General features: G+C 43.4%; 3 protein-coding genes across 9 annotated transcripts in view; 1 reads left to right on the top strand and 2 right to left on the bottom strand.

The window, feature by feature from the left end:
* Positions 1–21,229, bottom strand: part of Nox1 (NADPH oxidase 1) — a 151,634-nt gene that overhangs the window by 118,450 nt on the left and 11,955 nt on the right. The window lies entirely within an intron of this gene.
* The window catches only part of Xkrx (XK related X-linked), an 81,114-nt gene that overhangs the window by 47,939 nt on the left and 11,946 nt on the right, over positions 1–21,229 (bottom strand). The window lies entirely within an intron of this gene.
* Arl13a (ADP ribosylation factor like GTPase 13A) lies at positions 919–13,775 on the top strand. The gene is made up of 8 exons (XM_050127279.1): positions 919–2,089; positions 2,430–2,500; positions 7,999–8,248; positions 9,192–9,297; positions 9,776–9,963; positions 10,673–10,850; positions 10,942–11,122; positions 12,322–13,775. Exons 1-8 carry the CDS (start codon positions 2,031–2,033, stop codon positions 12,411–12,413), a joined length of 1,125 nt encoding a protein of 374 aa, XP_049983236.1. The 5' UTR covers positions 919–2,030; the 3' UTR covers positions 12,414–13,775.

Genomic DNA, 21,229 nt, shown 5'->3' with positions numbered 1-21,229 from the left:
CCTACATTTGAATTGTGGTCATCCCTAATACACACAAAGTCTGTGTATTAGGTTAGGTATTACCCTTCTTACCTCTGAAAGGAAGAACTTGTACGGTGCCAGTCTGGACAAACAGTGACTAAGATCAAAGCCAAGAAGCTCTGTAACTACTTAAGATATATGAATAACATCTAGATTGTTTTATTACACAAAAGTAGAGGGGATACTAATGGGAAAGGTGAGGGGAAGAGATGGAAGGGTCATGGTGGGTGAGGATAATCAAAGTATGTTATTTACATATTCTAACGTATACTGATGAAATTCACTATTTTGTACAATTAATATACACTAATAAATGTACTAAAAAAGAAATTGACATGAATATATTTCCAACCTTGTCTCAAAGGGACATATCTATCATAGAATCAAGACAGCTGGGCTCTTTCCTTTCAGGCTCTAGGTCTTATTAGCTTCACGAGCCAAACTAGAGGAAGGTTGGTTTTGATCACAGGCCATATATATGGGTTTTGGTTCTATCTGATGCAAGGCATTCTCCAGTAGATCTTTAGGGAAGCCAATTTTCTAAACAGTGAGCTGTGCTCTAAGGTAAGCTACAAAATGTGAGTCTCTGAAAATAACAATGCTCCAAAACAGTGGATAGATGACTGGCTGACTGTGCAGAACAATGCTAATCACCCATTAGTACCTGGCATACAAACAGCCGGGCAAGGCCTGTATAGGTACAAAATGACATCTTTCCGTAACCCCACTGGTTCTTCCTGCAATGCTGGGCATCGACAAAATGAACTATTAGAGAAATGTAAGTCAAACTCGTAATGAGATCTCATTTCATGCCCGCTAGAATAGCTACAAACACCAAGGCAGCAATAAGCTTTGCTGCACATGTGGCGGAAATAGAACTCTCTAGCATTTCCTGGTGTCAATGTGAAATGTTACGGCCACCTTGCAAAACAATCCAGCAGTTTCTCTGAATGCTTCAACACAGATGCAGTGTATGATACAGAAATTACTCCTAGGGATATGCCCAAAAGAAATGAACACATACCCATACATTTACACTCCCGTGCGCGCGTTTATTGCAGTGTTACCTATAAGCTGATAAGTAGCAACAATCCAAATGTCCATCAGCAGATGAGTGAATGCCTAAAATGTGACAGACCTGCAATTTTTCAGCCATAAAAAGAAATGAAGCCAGGGGCTGTAGTGCATGCCTTTAATCCAAGCATAGGCATAGGCTGGCTGATCTCTGTGAGTTCAAGGCTATCCTGATCTATGTAGCAAGTTCCAGGTCAGCCAGAGATATGAAGTGAGACCTATCTCAAAAACTTTAAGTATTCATACATGCTACAACATGGAACCGTGAAGCAGCTACCTAAATTAACTTTTACTTAGGCAATCACTTCTTAATCAGCCTGCATGCTAAACTCACTTGAGAAACATATTTAACTCCCCTGGAATCTTTGACAGTGAGGTACCTGGATTGCTGTTTAATATCTAGTCTTCTCTAGGTGATGTCTGAGGCCCCTTACAGATCCTAGGAACTGGATGAAATCTATGAAAAATGGGTTACCAACACCTCTACCTTTGAAGCTAAGGCAATAACAGAGCCAAGCCCAATAGACAAGCTGCTTACAACAGGTCTTCCAATGGTTCTTTAAACTAAGCCGGTTTTTCTCCAATGCATCACCACACCTTTGCCCAAGACTGAATGAAGACAATTCCTAGTAGTAACAAGCCATAGCTAAAGGGATAGGGTCCATCTGATTGCATCTGTGTGTTCGGTTGCTTTAGTGACAAGTCACTGTATTTTGTAGGAAGCTACCTACATATTACCACAATGTTCTCATTGGAGCTTAGGATAGCCAGTCTCTCCTCCATGGCATTTACAAGTTAGGCTGGGTTGGATGATGCAATGGAATTCTAACAGTCACAGACTTTCTGTTTACCAGACAGACAAACTGACCTAATCCACAATTGATGTGATTTGTCATTTATTTTTGTCCTTTAATATTTAAGATCCAAGCTGAATCATGTTCCGACTTCTGAGTGCCTGCTGGTCTCGACAAAAGGCCACAGAATCAAAGCAAAGGTAACTTTACAGCTACTTTTCTACACCCACTTTGGAATTACTTCCCACATATCTGCCTAAAGTTTCACAAGGGACAAATGACCATGACCCATTTGGAAAGTAACTAGACAGCGAGTGCAGGACTTGGAACAGAACTGAGAGAGGATGACCATTCTATAAACAGAAGGGGCCAGGGAGGGAAAGCATCTCTGGAGGATTTGGGAGGGGTGGCCACACCCCTCCAGCCACTGTGGTGGGGCTTCTTATGATACACTGAGAAACACTTCAAAACAAATAGAATTCTTCAGGGTAAGCATCAAGAGGTTCGTGGCTTTGACTAATTTTTCTTGTCCTCTTCCAGGAATGTGACTATCATTGTCATTGGCTTGGACAACTCAGGCAAAAGTCATCTTGTGGAGGCCCTTCAAAGATGTAAGAACTAAGAACATTAGTTTCTGGTGTGGGTCTGCCGGAAATATTCATTCCACTTTAGCCTTACTTCCTGGCCCTCAGTTTCTCTCTTGTAAAAATAAATAGCTCTGTCTCCTCATTAGGTGTTAACAGGCTATTTCCAGAGTGCCTGTCATCTGCTCCCTTTATAAGATGCCCTCATCGGAAGTCGTCATGTGATGTCAAATGAATGAGCTTTAGCTACACAAAACATTGTCAACAATTTTGAAGCACAGTGTATTTGAAATGCTGTCTAGTTTCGGAGCTGAATTCCTGTGTAATTTGGTCTAGATAAGAGACAAGTAATGACGAAATGTAATAACACAAAACTCCGCGACAGCTGCTGTTGAAAGTTAGAGCTCAAGACTTGTCCGCTCAAGTGTAGCAGCAATCTCCAGTCCCTCGACTAGAGCAGGTTCCCAAGGGCACTCACATAGCATTGCAGGAAACTGCTGTACTCGTGAAGCCCCAGCTACCTCTACCTGCTAATCAATCAGAGTCTGGCCCATCAGCAAGGTTTACTGACTCAATATAGGAGTGCGTTGACACGGCTGGCTTTGATAGAACCTGGCAACCCTCCGCAGAGTATAGGAAATGGTTACCTTGACACCTGTGCCCACAGTCTACTTGGCGTTTCTTCAGTTCCCTTCAAAGCCAGTAAACTCTGGCTGACTTGTTTATGTCTGCTCCTTCCTCTAATTATCAGAGAGGTGCACAGATCTAATCATGACACGCCCCTGCTCAGGGTTGTTCCACGTTGCCCCATTGTAGAACACAAGGTCCTGTTTGTGCTTCTGACTCCTCCTCCGGGTTCATTTCCCACGTTCTTCACAAAGAGTCCTCTGAGACAACCAAAGCAAAAGGTCTGTTTTCCTCGGCCACACCACTGGGCTTGCCACAGCTCCACTCCTGCATGTATGCTCCTCTGTCACCTTCTTAAGCAAGCCCCTCCACTCACGACCTGGCCACAGGAAAGCCCTCCTTTGCCCCCTGCACCCACCCCTTGCTCACACCCTCGAGCATGCGCTTATCCCAAGGTCCTTGCAGAATTCCTAATCCACCACTAACTCGGGAGCCCCATGAGGAGAAGAAATGGGTCTTTTCCTCACTGAGTCTCTACCGTCAGCATCTTCAACAATTCCTCCTGGAATGAACGGTCTCCACCATTCCCCTGAGACTACACATTGCCTTTTCAGAACTTCTTTCTCCCTCAGCCCCAAGAACCTCCAAGTGCATTTTGAGCAACACTTCAGCCTAGCATGCCCACCCTTACTTATTTGCAGCACGCTTGACTCCTTGTATCTCCCAATACTGATAGGCAAAAATGATCAAAAGTAAAGAGTGGCAGGAAAGTCAAAGAACCAGGCAAGACAAGTCACAAGTTTACTGACAAGATTGGGGATAGTTTACTAGAGTTTCAGTAGCCTCGGCCCCAGACTCCTATTCAGTCCGGGTGGGGCCTGGGAACCCACAACATGAGAACTCTCCAGGTGTTTCCAGCTGTGGGAAGCACTCCTTTGAAATGAACCACAAGCTATTCATCTGAGACAAGTGTCTGTGTTCCACTCTGATTCTTGGAGCACAGATAGAGTTTGTTACTGCATAACTTGTCTTGTGCTCAGTGAATACCTTGGGACTGGCTCGTGAATGCATTGGTTTATGGTAGTGACTTCAATCACTGAAACATTCTAATAGGCACTGATATTATCACATTCTGAAGAATGTCTCAGGGCAGCTCCATTCATGCAGGGCCACTTAAAGTCAATCCTGTAGATTTCTCTGTATCCAAAATTGAATAGCCCAATTCTCCTGTTCCTGTGTTTTTCAAAGGTGAATGCCACAAACAGATAATTGTCTAGGAAAGGAATTCCAGCCTACATATAGTAACCTATATGGACATTTAAAGACACCAGCTACAAACCAGTTTGGCATACCTGCCATCACTACTGATGACACCATTCACTTGTTTTGCATGGCATGGTCACGTGGGATAAGAAACTCAAGGATGAGCACAGACAGGCGCCCTAAATAAGAATGTTGTTGGTTGTATTTACTCTTTTTACACTTTGGCTCTTTGGGGGACCCACCATCCAGCACCTAAACAAATCACACAGAGGTTTATTCTTACTTATGAATGCCCAGCCTTAGCTTGGCTTATTTCTAGCCAGCTTTTCTTAAATTAGCCCCATCTACCTTTTGCCTCTGGGCTTTTACCTTTCTCTATTTCTGTACATCTTTTCTTTCCTTCTTACTCCATATCTGGCTGTGTGGCTGACCCCTTATTTTCTCACTCCTCCCTTTCTCTTCCCAGCTTTCTCCTTCTATTTATTCTCTCTACCTGCCCAGCCCTGCCTATTCTTTCTCTGCCCAGCTATCAGAGGTTCAACTCTTCATTAGACCACTCAGTTGTTTTAGACATGCAAAGTAACACAGTTTCACACAAATGCAACAAAAAAGAATGCAGCACAACTTTGCATCATTAAAACAAATGTTCCACCACATAAACAATTGTAACATATCTTAAAACAATATTCCACAATGTAAGAATATTGAGATCTGTGAATGTATGGCAAATCTGACATACATTCATTCGAATCACCTGGATACTTTTTTAAAAATTATTTATTTTATATGTATGAGTGTTTTCCCTGCATGTATGTATGTGTACCATGAACATGGTATGTAGTGCCCACAGAGGCCAGAAGAAAGGATTAGATACCCTGGAACTGAAACTACAGGCAGGTTTGAGCTACCAAATCCATCTAGAAGAACGGCAAGTACTCTTTAACCGCCGAACCATTTCTCCAGGCCCAACCTGTGTGTTTTCAAAACAGCATAATGCATGAGTACCACCCCTATGTAATCCAAATCTCAGAGAATGAGGACTAGCACCACAGGTTTTTAAAAGCCTGGGAAGGCAAAGTTAGAGAACAATGAGGTAGTGATCAAAGTCACCTGGGAAGCCTAGAGGCCACTTAACCCAGCATCAGGAAGCTCCCGTATTTCAGTTTAGTGAGGGCCCATGCTCCTCATCCTCATCAGGTGATGCTGAGACACAACCACACCCAGGTTCCTTCACTCTCAGGAGCAGTGCCTCGCAAGCTTTAAAGTGCAGAAGAATCACATCATAACCATGCTAACCAGAGCCACTTTATCACAGAAAGTACAGATGCTTCCATCCCAAGCTAAGAGATCCTGAGATCTGGAGTCATCAGGTGCAGGGTTGGGGTACATCCATAAAACTCTGAAGCACACTCCCAAACCATACTTCATGAAACACTCAGCCAGGAATAGAGAGATGAGAATTGGGGCTTGCCCTCAGGATATTTATAAATGAAGAGAAAGTCAAATAAATTCAAATTTACAAGGAACCACTTCTTGTAGTGTTTAGCACCTAGTGTCATTAGCAACAGACCGAATTATTGCAGAAATTAGTTTTGAGTAAAAAGAAGAAAAAGAAACAAACCAACCCAGAGGAATGGCTATGTTCTGTCACAAAAAATACCAAGGCTTTCTGAGACACAGAAAGCAAGATTTTAAAATCATCTTTTGGAATCTTCACCTATTTGCCTCTTCTTTTTACTTTCTTTATTCTTTGAAGTTATAATATAGTTACATCATTTCCCCCTCATTTTCCTCCCTCCAAATCCTGTCATATACCCTTCTTTGTTCTCTTTCAAATACATGGACTTTTTCATTAATTGTTATTATATACACATGTGAATATGTATATATCATACGTATATATTCCTAAATACATAAATTCAACCTGCTCAGTCTGTATAGTGCTACTTGCATGTATATGTTTTCAAGTAGTGTAATTTCTATAGCAAGTATCATATCAAAGTTGTGATTGAAATGTATGTGCACTCTGAAAATCATAATTAAAAGGCTATATCATGAAAACAGAAGAAATGTTATAAAACCACATTAAAGTATAGTTGGCATATTATATACATATATATGTCTATTCATAAGTATATATAACCAAGCATTTCTAAAAATCTGAAAGAATTAGTCACTTAGTCTAAGGATTTAGTTTGGCTGTCCTATGGAAAATGTCACAGACATATCTCCTACTACAAATAAGAAATTACTGATTCTAGTATGAGTACTCCAAGTGTCAAAAATCTATGAAATTATTAACTATTAATGTGAGCAGAAACTTAGACCATAACTATCAGTTCAACAAACTGCAAAGCATAGAATGACCATCGTTATAAAATGCATTTCTTTTAGAGGCTGAATGAAGTAGCTAGTTCCTTACAGGATATTATGTTCTGGACAAAGCTTTTCCATGGGAAATGTGCCCAAATCTGGCAGGGTTTCTTGGAAGAGACACACAAGAGACACTTCATGTCCTCATTCATAATAATAGACAGTGTAAGCACTTACTGAATCCCTACTCTAAGGCAATGGGCAAGCACAAAATAGGTCAATGACTACTTCAGCGAAGTGCTGAAAAGAACTGTTGAGAGGTTGGCAGGCCAGAGAAGGCTCCCTGAAGAATGTGGTGGCTGGGCCTGAAAGAAACGGTAAAAGAGAAACAACTAGGTCTGAAGAGATGGCTCAGAGGTTAAGAGCACTGGTTGCTGTTCCAGAGGACCTGAGTTTAACTCCCAGCACCCACGTGATGGCTCACAACTGTTTGTAACGCCAGTTCTAGGAAATCCAACGCACTCATACAGACATACACATGGGAAATACAAAGAGAAAGAGCTAGCATTCATTCATTAGACACCTATTGGTTTCTGTGTGCCAGAATCTGTGCTTCATGGATATAATGGATAAAATTAAGAGTTCACCTTCCTTTGGCAGTTTAGAACTCAGCTAAGTAGACAACAGAATTTATGACTCTAATATGTGTTGTAGTAATGCTAAACACAGGGGTAGAAGCATTTTACAAGGCTGGTGCGAGGGAAGTTTCCTACAATAAAAATGATCTAAATGGATAGTTTATAAAAATGGGCATGAACCAACCACAGGATGGTAGAGAGAATGGCAGTTTGTGAAGGCCCAGGAAAAGAGAGACATGGAGGGTGAGGAGACTTGGATAGGAACCAGGTCCACTGTGGCCACCATTCAATTTATTCACTAACGTAGTACAGCCAGGAAGGGGAACACAGGAAAAGTGATTTAGAAAGATGCATTTTGCTGGGCATGGTGACGCACTCCTCTAATTCAGCCCTCTAGAAGGCAGAGACAGGTGGGTATCTGTGAGTTGGAGGCCAGCCTGGTCTACAGAGTGAGTTCCAGGTTAATCAGGGCTACATAGTGAGACTCTGTCTAAAAGAAAACCAACCAACAAAACAATAGCAGCAGCAACAACCAAGAACTAGAACGATGCATCCATGAATCTGAGCGGGGTGGCAGGCCACTTCAGTAAGGTTTCTGGGGGCAGGCTCTGCAGGAGGATGAACAATCTTATCTAACTACCTTTTGCCACACTGTGGTCGCTTCTCCCCTCTTTCGGTTTGTAGTAATTCCTAGCAAGATGCACAGCAATACGAAGCCAACACAGATTAGACTTCTACTAGATGATTATCAAGTATCTCTCTATGACCTCAATGGAGACCAAAAAGGCCGAGAGAAATGGCCGAGCTACTATGCTGAGGCACACGGGCTTGTTTTCGTCCTCGATTCTTGTGACACAGCACGCATACAGGAAGTGAAGATCATCTTAACACGCCTGATGTTTGATAAAAGGGTAGCAGGGAAGCCCATCTTAATGTAAGTTTCTGTCTTTGTGGTCTACTTCCCTTTGCCAATTTGTGCCTTGGGAAAGGTATAGAGGTTAAAGGCTGGGCACTCCTTTGGTCACAGGGAGCTAGACCCCTTTAGGCTCAATGAGGCAGAAAGGCCTACTTCACTGGTCACTGTTTTCAAGAGCCACTTTCTACTCCCCACTGCCATGCGAGACACTACAGCTAACTATACAAACGAACCCCGTCTCTTCATCAAAGAGAAATACCATCGAGATCTCCCATCCCCAAGCCTGACTCTTGCTGAAGACTCTTCCTGGATTTGCTCTTTTCTGGTTTGAGTCTCTGGTCCCGAAACTTGATGATGGCAGTGAGCAACCACCCCCCCCCCTTTTGTATAATGTAAGTTCCTATGCCTTCCTCCCTCAGTTGGTGGCTCAAGACTTATGTAACTGGCACTCGTTTCAGAGGGAGACCTCCAGTAACCTGTCACGCCTCACCCCTTCCAACTCCCTTTTTGCCAGTCTCATCCCTCATTAGCAACCCAACTGGAGTATGCAAAACTCCACACCTGTTCATATCCCAATTAGCGACCGTAATTAAAGTTCCAGGCATGATACAGAGGAAGTGGGAAATAAGCTCTGGGGATTATCTTGGATTCAAATAATTTGCACTATTTTTTTCCTCCACTGTCTAGCCAGTCTCACTGGGTATACATTTAGGCCCAATTCCTGAACACGTGGCAGTTCCCCTACCCCCCCCCTTTTTTTTTGGTTTGTTTTCTGTTGTTTTTGAGATACGGTATTGCTGTGTAGACCAGGCTGGCCTGAACTCAGAGATTCGCTTGCCTCTGGCTCCCAAGGGCCAGGACTAAAGGTGTGTGCCACCATGCAGGGCTTTTCCCTTCCCTTTGACTTCACCTTGGCTCCACTCTTCTCATCTTTTCTGCTCTTTCATATGCCCTGCTCTAGCCTGGCAAACAAACAAGACAAGGAGGAAGCCCTCTTGCCTTGCGATATCATCGAATATCTACTTCTGGAAAAGCTAGTGAATGAGACTAAGTCCATGTGCCGTGTGGTGAGTGGCAGCATTTCCTTCTCTTCCTCTAGCCCTGGCTAATATAACCAGGGCCTTCCCTGTCTGTCATCAGCCCCAAATGCTGGCTTGGAGGCAAAGTTCCTTTCCCTGACAGGCAACATCTGTTGTGATTATTTCTACCTTGATAATGACAACACATATTACACTCTGCCTTCAAAGCAGTTCTGTAAGATTTTAATATCCCCATTTTATACGTGAGAAAGCTAAATGACCTGAAGGTCTCAGTGACTTGCTTGAGGTCACACAATGAAGGCACTATAGCCATTGTATTAAAGGCCCCAGCTTTTATGCTCTACACCTACTCTCTCAGATGTGAATGCTGAGTGTTTCCTTGGAAGCTGAGAACCTATTTAGGCACAGCACATCTACCTCTGACATTTAGATGACAGTGATCAGGCCTTTAGACCCTAAAGGTCCAGGGATCCAGATCTGAGGCCTTCTTTTCTCTTGTTTACAGGAGCCATGTTCAACTATGAAAAACCTCCCAAAGAGGAACCAACAGCCGATAATTATAGGCCTGCGCTGGCTGTTAGCTGCTATTGGGGATCAATACGATGAGCTGTGTACTCGACAACAAACATCCAGTAAGAGCATCTCAACCTCCAAGAACATCAGAGGCTGTGGAGAGAGATGCTCATCGGACAGGTACTGAGCTGCTGTCTTTTGGTTGACTGACCATACAAGTGGAAGCCAATCTTCAACATGACCCACGAGTTCTGAGAGGTACTTGAATTCAGGGCAGTAAGCCCTGGAGAATCTGATGGCCCAAGTGGGGCTATGGCAGTGCCCATCAACATTGCTGGGTATACTACCTACCCTGGAACAGCTTCAGCAGTCACTTTAGTGGGATGAGTGGCATAGAGGTTAAAAAAAAAAAAAGGTAAGGCCAACCTATCAGCATTAGGGCTTCTCCTAAAAAGGACATCTGTTCCCTGAGTTGCCATGTGGAAGACAAGAGGGAACATGTGCCCCTTAAGGAGCCTATTGACAATATTCTACAGATGAATATTACACAGCTGCTCTGAATTCTCAGCCTCCAGTTCTCTGATCTGCTTAACCATGGAACGATAGAAAGAACAGGAGTGTTGAAAAGATACCTAGCGCACGCTCAGGCTTTTGAGGACTGTAAGGCTGAAATGTCCTCTTGCTCTGTTGTTATTTTCACTGCCCAAAGGCATAGGGAAAAGATAGGACGGCAGCTGCATTGGCTAAAGAGCTTGAAGGCAGGGACAGTTCAGTGTAGAACATTAGCCACATTCATGGATGGTCTAAACGCAGGCCCCAGCACCAAAAACAAGAGGGAAAGTCTTGAAATATGTCTCTTTCTTCTACTGACTTGTTCTTTCAAATTTAGCATAGCTAACAGAGGGAGAATGCTCAAAGACAACAGACAGTGCGTTCAGAAAAGACAACACCGGGAACATAGACAGCATGTTGAACAAAGACACTTTGAGAAAAGGCAGCATTTTGAATCAAGACAACATTTAATACAGCGCTCACTGGATGCTAGGCCCTTAAAGCCAATCCTACAGGTAAATGGCTTTTTGAAATGCTATTGCCCATGGTCTGTAATTGAACTCTTGAGGACTACTTGACGATTTCCCTCTTCTTCTTGGCATACAGAAAGATGGTCTGCGAATAAGGCCCAAAAAGAATATGTCAGTAACATTTGCTTTGGATGTAATCATGGAGGAAGGTGAATGTTCTCGGAAGATTGGAACTCAGAGTATTACCAAACCTTGCAACAGCCAATGTTATGAGACACAGACTGCAGCTCCATCTATTGACAACAATCTTTTCAAAGGTAATGTTGAATTGTTGGCTATAAAAGAAAAGTTATATAGGCCATCCTTTATATTTTCTACAATAGCATTCCTATTTTGAGAATGAAACTCACTTTTCACACTACGGTGTGTTATAGAGAGAAGTATGGGACAAAGCTTTGAGACCATCTTCTGATAGGCCAGCATGGTAACCCAGCATTAGCTGACACAAGATCTTTGGATGGCCATAGCAATAACTTAAAGGTTATGCGTGCCAATAGTGGAAGCGCAAATTGGCATAACCTTTATGTAGGGTATATTACCTGTCTCTCTCTCTCTCCCTCCTTTTCTCAATATTATTAAGAACCTTCACAGGCATAAATGTGATGCAGGCCAAAGACTCATACACATTAAAATAAAATAATATGTTTAAAAAGAACTTAAACTATGGTAACCATTTAAACTACTAGTCTCATTTCTTAGCTGTCTACAAAGCTAATTACAGAAGTACCCAAAAAGTATACTAAATAATATTCCAATTATATCATCCAGTACAAGAGCTAAATGTTGGAAACAATGTAAATGCCCAATGACAGGGATAGCTAACTAAATTAAGATGCATCCACACTGTGGAGACATGAACATTGCTACTGATGGGTCACTGGGGAGATGACTCGGTGTTTCCTGTGCCTTCCATGCCAGCAAGAAGAACTGAGTTTGAATCTCCTGCACCAATAACAAAGCTGTAACCCTAGCCTGGGGTAAGCAGTAGGGAAAGGAGCATCTGGAGCTCATTGGCTACCCACCCTAGCCAATCAGTGAGATTTAAGTTCCGTGAGAGACTCTGTCTCCAAAAGAAAGAGAACCCTGAAGAGTCAAGCCCTGGCCTCCTCATACACATGAACACAAACACACATACACATACACTATACACAAAATATTTAAATGCTAGTGATGACCTCCATTTCCTAACATGGAAAATCTTCCAGCACTTGACATATATTGACTGTCAACTGACAATGATCATGTCACCTCAGGCTGAACTGTTTGTTATGCATTATTCAGGGATGTTCACTTGGCCGAAGCCACTAAGGAGAAAATGGGCACAGTTCCGGGGGTAAGGGGTGAGGATGAAAGCTCGGTAGAAGGAATCTAGTAGCAAATAGTGTGTGTCTTTCTAGAGGTCAGCAACTACCCTGAAATCTTTATCCAAAACTCATTTTCATTTCTATAACCTTAGCTCGTAGGCCAAAAAAGAGAATAGATACCTGGGACACTGAAGAAATGTTACTGGAAGATCCTCGTGGCGAAGCCTTCCGTTCCTGCAGTTAGTATTCCTTAATAAAGTGACAAAGAATGTTGGAGGCTGGGGTGGAGGGTGGGTGTCCTGTAGGGTGCCTTGGAAACTGGCCAGCACCCTCCTACCCCAAGTAGTGTGGGAAAGAATAGAAACCTTATACTTGGCTTTACTTGCAAAACTAGCTGTTTTCTTCTCCTGATTAGACTTAACAGACTACTAAAGAGGAAACAGAGGGATAGCAAAAGAATCATTCCCTCTATCACCTTTCAGTAAATGGGCACACCTCCAGAACCAGCAGGAACAAGCGCCTTTGACTTTTATTCGATAATGCCTCTACAGCCCACCTACAAGTTCACCTATTGTAAGATCACATCCTTGAGAACCATTGTTTTTCCACACCAGTGCGGTAGCCAGCGAATTCATCCTATACTCATCGGGAGGCTCAGGAAGTTATGTGTCGTCCACCTCACCAAAGAACAGCAGAGCCATGTACTAAGATATTCCTGACAAAGCTTACAGATAAGATGTTGTGAACAACTGAAATTGAGCCTTAGAAGAACAGGGTTACTTTAGAATCACACGTTTTCCTTTAAGGTTCTCAGCTATAAAGGGACTGGCAAAATAAATAAGAATGGTGCTCTAATCAATCAGGTTTTTTGGTTTTTGTTTGTTTTTGTTTGTTTTTGTCACATATCCAAAACCAGGTCTGTTTTAAATACCTAGCTACTGTCTGGGAAGCCACATTGCTTTGCTAGCCTTTCAGGAACAGCAACTGCTGCCTCTTAACATGTGTGTGGATCCACACTCCCAGTGTGGTGAGCTTGGGATGGTACTGGTCCCTTACTATTATTGTTATCACCTTCATCATGGGCCCCATTTATCAGGTGCTTTCCAGATACCTGGCACAGTGTTAAGTCCTTCCTATCTATTGTCATATTGGCAACCTTCCTGGGCAGGTATTATACCTGGCATCACTTCCCAAATGAGGGTACTGTACACAGCAGAGCAAGGAATGGAATCCAATTCTGCCTAGCTAAAGCTACCTTGGGGCTAAAAAGATCCACACATGCCTCTCTCCAACTCCCTCTAGAAAGACAAAGCTATAGCCAGGAAATTATGCAGAACTGCATCCATGCCTATGTGAGGAGAATTCCGTTAACAGCCATAAGTGCACCAGCAGCGCTAGCAGGCATAGTTGATGGAGCACTTCCGCTTTGTCAGCTGCTAGGCTAACTGCTTTACATATATTACTGCCTTTCATCTTCATCTCACACAGGCAGAAACTGATATTCAGAGAGCTTAGATAATTTGTCCCTGGGCACCCACTAGGTGGTAGCAAAACCAGTTTTGGTTGTTTTTTGTTTGTTTGTTTGTTTTTCCTTTCTTATTGCTATACAATTTCCCACTCCCCTTCCCTCCTCCCCTCTCCCCTTCCACCTTCCCTCCTACCTATTATGGTCCCAATTTACTCAGGAGATCTTGTCCTTTTTTTCTTCCTAGGTGGATCCATGTATGTCTCTCTTAGTGTCCTCTTGCTTGTACAGGTTCTCTGGGGTTGTAGCCTTTTTGTCTAAAAGTCACTTATGAGTGAGTACATATTATATTTGTCTTTCTGGATCTGGGTTACCTCATTCAGGATGGCTTTTCTAGTTCCATCTAGTTGCCTGAAAGTTTCAAGATGTCATTGTTTTTTACCGCTGGGTAGTACTCCATTATGTAATGCTGCTATGAACAGAGTTGAGCAAATGTCCTTGTGGTGTGACCGTGCATCCTCATAGAAGAGAAGTGAGAAGTAGCCTTCAATGCGCGTGCACAGGAAACCACTTCCTAAACATAACTCCAGTAGCACAGACACTGAGAGCAATAATAAATAAATGGGACCTCCTAAAACTGAAAAGATTCTGTAAAGCAAAGGACACAGTCAATAAGACCAAAAGGCAGCCTACTAAATGGGACAAAATCTTCACCAACCCCCGCATCAGACAGAGGTCTGATCACCAAACTATACAAATAACTCAAGAAACTAGACATCAAAACACCAAATAATCCAATAAAAAGTAGGTACAGATCTAAACAGAGAACTCTCAACAGAGGAATCTCAAATGGCCAAAAGACACTTAAGGAAATGCTCAGCATCCTTAGTCATCAGAGAAATGCAAATCAAAACAACTCTGAGACACATAATCTTATACCTGTCAGAATGACCAAAATCAAAAACTCCAATGACGGCTTATGCTGGAGAGAATGTGGAATAAGTGAAATACTTCTCCATTGCTGGTGGGAATGTAAACTTGTACAGCCACTTTGTAATCAGTATGGCGGTATTTCAGAAAATTGAGAATCAATCTACCTCAAGACCCAGCAATAGCACTCTTGAGAAAGTCTGCTTGTTTTTCAAGACAGGGTTTCTCTGTACAGCCCTGGCCATCCTGGAACTCAGTCTGTAGACGAGGCTGGCCTTGAACTCAGAGATCTGCCTGCCTCTACCTCCCAAGTGCTGGAATTAAAGGTGTGTGCCACCACTGTCTGTCTAGTAGAACCAGTTTTTTAAATTAAAGTCCAAGCTCACAGGGTTTATAAAGATGACTCAGTGGTGACTATGTTCATAGCAGCTTTATTCCTAATAGCAAGAACCCAGAAACAACATAGATGCCCCTCAACCAAAGAATGGATTTTTAAAAATGGGATACATTTATAGAATGGAGTATTACTTAACTGTAAAAACAAAAATTGACTTCATGAAATTGGCAGGCAAATGGATGGAACTAGAAAATAAATTATCCCAGTTGAAGTAACACAGACCCAGAAAGACAAACACAGTTTGTACTCACTCGAATCATAAGTGGATATTAGGTGTATAACAAATGATAACCAGACTACAATCTACAACCCCAGAGAAGCTAGGTACCAAGGAGGGCCCTAAGAGAGACATGCATAGATCCCTCTGGGAAAGGGAAATAGATATGATCTCATGGATAAACTGGGGGGGGGGGGGGGATGAAAGCATGAGGGAACATGGTGGTTGCACTGTGGGAGAGACAGAGAGGGAGAACAATGAAAGAGGGAACCATTTGAGGGTTAGGGAGAAACCTGGTGCTAGGGAAATTCCCAAGAATCCACAAGGATAATCCCAGCTAAGAATCCTAGCAGTAGTGGAGAAGATGCCTGAACTGACCTCCTGTAACCAGATTGGTGACTACCTTAGCTGTCACCATAGAACCTTCATCCAGTAACTGATGGAAACAGATCCACAGCCAAGCACTGAGCTGAGATCTGGAAGTCCAGTCAAACAGAGGGAGAAGACATTATATGAACAAGGGGGGAGGTCAAGATCATGATTGGGAAACCCACAGAATCTGCTGACCCAAGCTTTAGGGACCTCACAGACTCTGGACCGGCAGCTGGGGAGCCTGCATAGGACCAAACTAGGCCTTCTGCATGTGGGTGACAGTTGTGAGGCTTGGTCTGTTTGTGGGGTCCCTGGCAGTGGGACTAGAACTATCTATCCCTAATACATGAGTTTGCTCTTTGGAGCTCATTTCCTATGGTGAGATGCCTTGCTCACCCTTGATGTGGGGAGAGGGGGACACGACCGAGAGGGTGTACTTGGCCCTGCCTCAAAGTGATGTGTCAGATTTTGTTGACTCACCATGGGAGGCCTTACCCTTTCTGAAGAGTGGATGGGGGATAGGGTGGGGGGAGAGGTAGGAATAGCAGGAGGAGGGGAGGGACGGGGAACTGTGGTTGGTATGGAAAATAAATAAAACATTTAAAATAAAAAAGAGTATTTAATGGGCAAGCATGGAGACCTGAGTTTAGATCCCAGCACCCCTTCTGAAAAACAGCAGGCCATGACCATGCATGCACCTGCAATCCCTGAACTAATAGGAGCTGACAGATGGACTGCTGAGACTTGACAGTCGCTTGCAGCTTCAGTGAGAGACAATCTCAAGAGTAATATAGAACAGGTCTCCAGACACCTTCTGGCATCAGTGTGTATGAACACCCCTGATACACACACTTGTATCTGTACCACAGATAAATACACCATACTCACACATATACATATACATACATACATACCCACACACAGAAATAAAATCAAATCCAGCTCCATAATCTACGCTCTAAACTCTACCCTAAAGTGCTTTGCCAAGCAGTATAAGCTAATCAACCTATTGTTGGACAGATAGAAACTTGTCTTAAAACCCTGCCCCAAAGAGGTTTCTCCTTCTCCTCCTGCTTTTACCTTCTTCTTTCTCTTCTTTTGTCTCTCTGTGTAGTGTCAGCTGTCCTGGAACTCTCTATGGAGACCATGCTGGCCTCAAACTCAAAGATATCCACCTGGCTCTGCCTTCTAGAGTGCTGGGATTAAAGGTGTTTGCCACTACGCGCAGCACCAAGGCTGCTTTATTATATCCAAAGGACCCATTTTAAATGCTTTATGGGTCTTTGCTATGCTTGTAAGCTCAGCTTATTAGTTGTGGCACTGGAAAGAACCTTACAGAAGTTCTAGTCAAACCCATATTATGCAGATGTCCAAGATAGTATGGCTGGATACTGGCAGCAATGCTCCCTAAATCTGCATATTCTGTGTGTCCCAATCTGCATCCTCCCTGGGCCATCTTAATCTTCTCACTCTATCAACTTTCCTTTGCCTGTTAGAGAATTCTGCCATCTAACAGTCTCAGCCTGGGAAGCAGCAAATGCCTCTATGGAAGACGTTTTAGGGCTCAGGCTGCACAGTGGTAAAGCACCTGCCTAGAATGCTCAAGGCAACAGGCTTGATGCTCAGCACAAAAGACAGAAGACTGATTCGGCAAACCACATTTCAGCTTGTTTTTTTTTTTTTTTTTTTTTTTTTTTTTGAGACAGGGTTTCTCTATGTAGACAAGGTCACCCTAGAACTAGCTTTGTAGACCAGGGTGGCCTCGAACTCAAGAGATCCATCTGCATCTGACTCCTGGGTACTGGGATTAAAGGTGTGTCTCAGCCAATAAAACCATTTTTGGTTTTTGTGGGGTTTTTTTTGAGAGAATTTACAATATACACACATTTTTCTTCATGACATGTGTCTATTAGACAGGAATATTTTCTTAGCCAACAGAGAAAGAAGTAGTGTAGTATCTGTTCTGTCTCTTTAAGAGACAAGCCACACCCCCTCCCCCTCCCCCTCCTGCTGAGGCAGGCTGATCTTCAGCTTCCAGCCTGACTTCCTTCTCTTTTCCATCTCCCTCTCAAAGAGGCAGCTTCTGCCTCTCCCCACTTCTGTCTCTCCTTCTCTCTGCTCTTCTTCTCCCCTTCCCCCTCCATAACCCACTGAATAAATATCCAACCTCACTCTGCATGGTGTACCTACCCATGTCTCTGTCTCTTGCCCACCGCCACGTGTCTCCCTGCCCTGGACCAGCCACCACTTTGGGGACCTGCAGTCATCCCTGCCTGGGACTGGTTGCTCTCAGGGCTCACTGCCTGCCACCACATGGTCTGCTGCCACCCCTTGAGGACCTGCAGTGTTTCTGCTGCCTGCCACTGCCAGCGATCCTGCAGCATTTTTAATAATCCATTTCAAGTAGACCTATGAATATGAGCAAGATAGAGAATTAAGGTTAATCACCTGCTTACAGAACTTCAACTGGAGATGAAGCATAGTGGGCAGAGTGCTTGCCTAGTACTTGGAACCCTGGGTTTTCTCCCAGCGCCATATAAACGGGATATGGTAGTGTACACCTATAATGCCAACATTCAGGAGGTAGAGGCAGGGGGATCCACCATACAGCAAATCCAAGGTTGTCCCAGGATACAAGAGACCCTTTCCAAAAATGAAAAAAAAAATCCTGAATTACAGTACATTGTCACACTTCCCTTTGTGCAGTAGATATGTGTCTGAGTGAGAAGAACTTTTTTCTAAATCAAAGCTAAAGTTGGGTGTGTTTTTTTTTACATTTATTTTGTGTGCCTATGTGTATGGACACTGGACTTGAACTCATGACCCTCTTTCATACTGGGGTTACAGGCTCATACCATTTCACACAGGTTTTGTTGAGCAATTTTTTTGCAATAGACTTTTCCTTTATTTATTTGTTTGTTTTTATATTTCTTTCCTTTTGTAAATGTATGTGGAAGTCACTTGCAGAAGTCAATTCCCTACTTTAACTATGTGGGTTCTGGAGACTAAATTCAAGCGGCCAAGCTTAGCAGCCAAATGCTTTTAGCTGCTGAGCCACCTCACTGTGAAGGGCTCTAGCAGGCCAGAGCACAGCAAACACGGCCATCGTAGACCTTGCCCTTCCCCCTCCCCTCCTACTTGCTAAACCATAGAGAAGATCCCTGAAGCTAACCACCAAGGTCTATTCCCTTATTTGCCTTCTTCCTCCTCCTGAAGCTGACCATCAAGGTCCAGCTATCAAAGTACTAAAGTTCAACAATCAAAAGCCCCCTTTTGGCTACCCTAATTAACATGCCCAATTAAAACAAACCAACTCATCCTAAAGGGAGGGAACTCCCTTTTTCCCTTATAAACTGTCATTTGCCTGTGGGTCACATCTGCCTCCTCTCAATCCAGACACAGGCCTTTGTCCCTCCAGGGCAAATATCCCTTTTCCACCCCCATTATTTCTTTTCCCTCCTCCCTTGGCCTGTCTTTGTCTCTTATTCCCTGTTCTTTGTCCCTCTGTAGCAAATAAATCTCCTTTGTGCTGAGATCTTGGTCTCAGGTGTCCTGTGCTGATTCTGGTTCTTTCCCACTAGCCCTCTAGAAATAATTCATCAGTCATAAAAGTCTTAAAGAGTAGCAAGCAATATGTACATGTGTGTGTGTCAGTAGGTATATATGTATGTGCGGGTCTGTGTATGTATGTATGTGTGTATGTATGTATGCACGGATGTATTAGAGTGGAGCTTACTTTTGTTTCTACAGGCTGTTACTGCATTTCCCAAACCCCATTATCAAGCTAGATGACTTGGTAACTTCCAGTGGAGTCAGAAATAACAGTAACTGCCCGACCAAAGAGAAATAACAACAACCCTTCTCCCAAGCCACTTTGAAATCCATATAAAATGTTTATCACACTGCCCAGCACACCTTAAGCAGCTCATTAAATGCTGGCTACTACTATTTAGGGGACAAGTTTGGCTAGATCATTAGCATTCAAGGCTTTGCTTTAGAATGTGTCTCCTTTCTCACAGGGAACAACCTAAAGGCAGGTATCTTTGATCTAAAAGGATAAAGAGTGAGCGAGCTTAAAGAAGCCATGGTGATCAGCATCACTGTAATGGATGGGACAGATCATTACAATCACTGCCTCCCACATTCTCATCTTTGAGAATTTGAAAGGAGTGTATCAGCGGGGCAGCCCAAGCACAAAGCAAAACAATGCTTTTCTGAATCAAGAGTGCAAATTTTATTCAAGGCAAATGGTTGTCTTGGAGTTCCTCCTTATTTATCAACATCCTGGCCTTCCTCCAGGACTTTTAGAGCCTAGACTCAGTGTGTTTGCTACTTTTCTCCCTTGCTGTGACAAAATACCTGAGCAAAAGCAGCTGGAAGAAATGTTTATTTTACTTCCCAGTTTGAGGGGAAATAGTCCATTGTGAAGGGAGAGAAAGGCACATTATCTTGAGTGGCTCTAGCTGTGGCAACAGAGCATATGGCAATGGTGACACTGCATTCAGAGTCAGGAAGCAGAAAGAAATGCTGGCGCTCAGTTCGCTCTCACACCCCTCCCCCTTTCAGCCCAGGACCACCCCACTCCACTGTGGTGCTGCTGCACACACCCAGGGTGTCTTCCTCCGGTGGAAACATCCTCACAGACATCTGGAGGCGTTTCCATGGAGATTCTAAATCTGTCAAGTTGACAATGATGATTAACTGTCACATCCTGTCAAAGATACTTTAAGCAATCTTAGCCTCGGCAATTCAAACACCACATAGCTCAGGTACTTATCTATTAGTTCTTTCAAGGCAAATCTTCACTTTGGGACTACAGAATTCACTGAGGTTAGGTACGGGCATCCCTTTGCTCTGAATGGTTTCCAATTCCTACACTCTCATCCCCACAGATGATGCATGTGTTCCTTGATCCCCAGCACCACACGAAACTGGGCATGACTGTGTATGCTTATAATCCTAGCACTCTGGAGGTAAGGATCAGAGCAAGTTCGATAACAGCCTGAGCCCCTGTCTGGAAAAAAAAAATGAAAAAGAACAAGGAAAAAGCACTGATAATTTGTGGCAAAATAACCAATCACTTCTTTTCAACACAGTTGCTGCTGGAATGACGTAATAATGAGATGTACCAAATATCACTTTCTCTCAGGAGAATCCTGCATGCCAACTAGTGTCCTTGTCCAGATGATAGTGGCCACACTAGATAAGGAGTCAAACCCCAGTTTATTGTTTTATTACCCAATCTCATACACCCTTTATCTTCATCAGAAGACCAAATATTGGGGTTTCTGCCAAGAAGAGGTTTGAAGAAAGAAAGGTATCACTCAACATTTTGGGCCTTGGAACCCAAACTTCAGCCCATTCTATTTTCACTAATGCACCTAGGGTTTTAGTCATCGCATTCCTGACCTCCATCTTATTCCTTCAGCTGTAAGAACCCGTCCCTCACTCCTTCAGACACCTCTCTCACTTCACGTGGGGGACACCAGGGTCACTGTGACGCCAGGCGAGGGAGGAAGCAGCAGATATTTCTTGCTGTTGTTATGTTAGTATTAGATCTGGGTCAGGGTTTGTGGAAGTTGAGGGATTATACACCTGCCTCTGCACGCAGGAGGAGTCCAGCTCAGGTCCAGGCAGCCTGGGGAGGCTCTGCTGTGGAGTGGTAGGCAGAGCAATGTT

The sequence above is a fragment of the Alexandromys fortis genome, unplaced genomic scaffold, assembly GCF_014885135.2.
Source record: "Alexandromys fortis isolate MF-2015 unplaced genomic scaffold, M_Fortis_MF-2015_v1.1 scaffold_241, whole genome shotgun sequence".
Classification (NCBI taxonomy): Eukaryota; Metazoa; Chordata; class Mammalia; order Rodentia; family Cricetidae; genus Alexandromys; species Alexandromys fortis.
The sequence above is the reverse complement of the archived record's forward strand: the minus strand, read 5'-3'. Positions and strand labels throughout refer to the sequence as shown.